General features: G+C 67.1%; 1 protein-coding gene across 1 annotated transcript in view; it reads left to right on the top strand.

Annotated features, from left to right (window-relative positions):
- PDE2A (phosphodiesterase 2A, cGMP-stimulated) overlaps nt 1-1,290 on the top strand; it is a 12,057-nt gene that overhangs the window by 1,728 nt on the left and 9,039 nt on the right. The window contains exon 2 of the mRNA XM_010576764.1: nt 552-641. Within this exon, the coding sequence (XP_010575066.1) occupies nt 552-641 (90 nt within the window). The remainder of the gene's footprint in view (nt 1-551; nt 642-1,290) is intronic.

Genomic DNA, 1,290 nt, shown 5'->3' with positions numbered 1-1,290 from the left:
GTGGCTAGTGCAGGCATTGGCATAGCTAGTGCTGATGGTGGCATGCCTGGCACAGGCACTGGCACGGCATTGGCATGGCTGGTACAGAAACTGGTTTGGCTAATGCAGGCACCGATGTGGCTCCTGCAGCCTTCGGCGTGGCTAGTGCAGGGCTGTGTGTACCCAAGTGTGGCTTCAGGGCCACCATCCTGCAAACGGGGACACCCTCCCCGTGCCAACCCCACGGGGCCAGGTCTCCAGCCCAGTGCTCCCAGTATGCTGCCACGCTGAGCCCAGTGTACCCACCATGGGTGTCGCAGCCTCTCCCACTTTCTGGGGACCCCCCAGCTCCCCCGTGATGGCCGTTGACCAAAAAGGGACATTCTGGCCCCAAAAAGGAGCTAGCCAGGCTGGAGGTTGCTCCGGAGGGGTTGGCCGGTGCTCTGGGGGAAGGAGGACCTGTGCCATGGGGGTCTTGGGGACATGAGGGAGGGGGCCCGGTTCCCCGGTGCCCCTCACCGTGGCTTCAGGCCACCTTAACCCCCCCCTGCCCTGCTCTGCTCTCTCCCCAGGACGCCCTGCTGAGCCTGGGGGCCGTGCTCGACGTCTCCTGCCTGCGGGACGCCCTCCGCCATGCCCTCGTCTCCCTGCTGCCCAGAGTGGTAGGTGGGGGGTGGGAGGGGGGTAAGGGGCCAGATCCTGGGTCTCTGAGACATCCCCCCCCCCCCCGCCCTGGGGCTGGGGGGAGCCCTGCGAGTGGTGGATTCTCTGCTGGCTGATACTGAGGTTGAGCCTGGGGTGGGGGGTCTCCTCCTTCCCGACCCATCTCAGCGTCCTCCCCCATACGGGCCACGTGTCGCTGGTCCCCTGGTTGCCATTTTAAGCATAAAATTGCTCATGGGTTGACTTTTGTGACTCTCAGTCCCCGGTCCTAAGTGGTCCCCCCAGTAGCGGGCAGGGAGCGGCACAGACCCTCCCCCAGGAGCTGCAGAGCCCCTAACCCTCTCGTGGCCCTGGGGTGCTGGTGGCCCTGGTGCCAGTGGTGGCCCCCGGGGTGCTGGTGGTGGCCCTGGGGTGCTGGTGACCTTGGTGCTCACGGTGGCCCTGGTACTGGTGGTGGGCAGGCGTCGTGCCAGCGCCGTAGCACGGGGAGCCACGGCCGTGGCCACGAGGCCAAGGACAGGGCTGGGGTCCGTGGGACCCCCGGAGCCGTCGGGCAGCGGGGCTGGGGCACCCTGGCCATGGGGGGGTCCAAAGGAGGGGGGGGAGTGTGCAAGTGCGAGTGTGCACTGGCAGGTGTGCATGCATGTG

Source organism: Haliaeetus leucocephalus, unplaced genomic scaffold (genome assembly GCF_000737465.1).
Source record: "Haliaeetus leucocephalus isolate CR32 unplaced genomic scaffold, Haliaeetus_leucocephalus-4.0 Scaffold536, whole genome shotgun sequence".
NCBI lineage: Eukaryota > Metazoa > Chordata > Aves > Accipitriformes > Accipitridae > Haliaeetus > Haliaeetus leucocephalus.
Note: the sequence above shows the minus strand (reverse complement) of the source record. Positions and strands in the feature narration are given on the sequence as shown.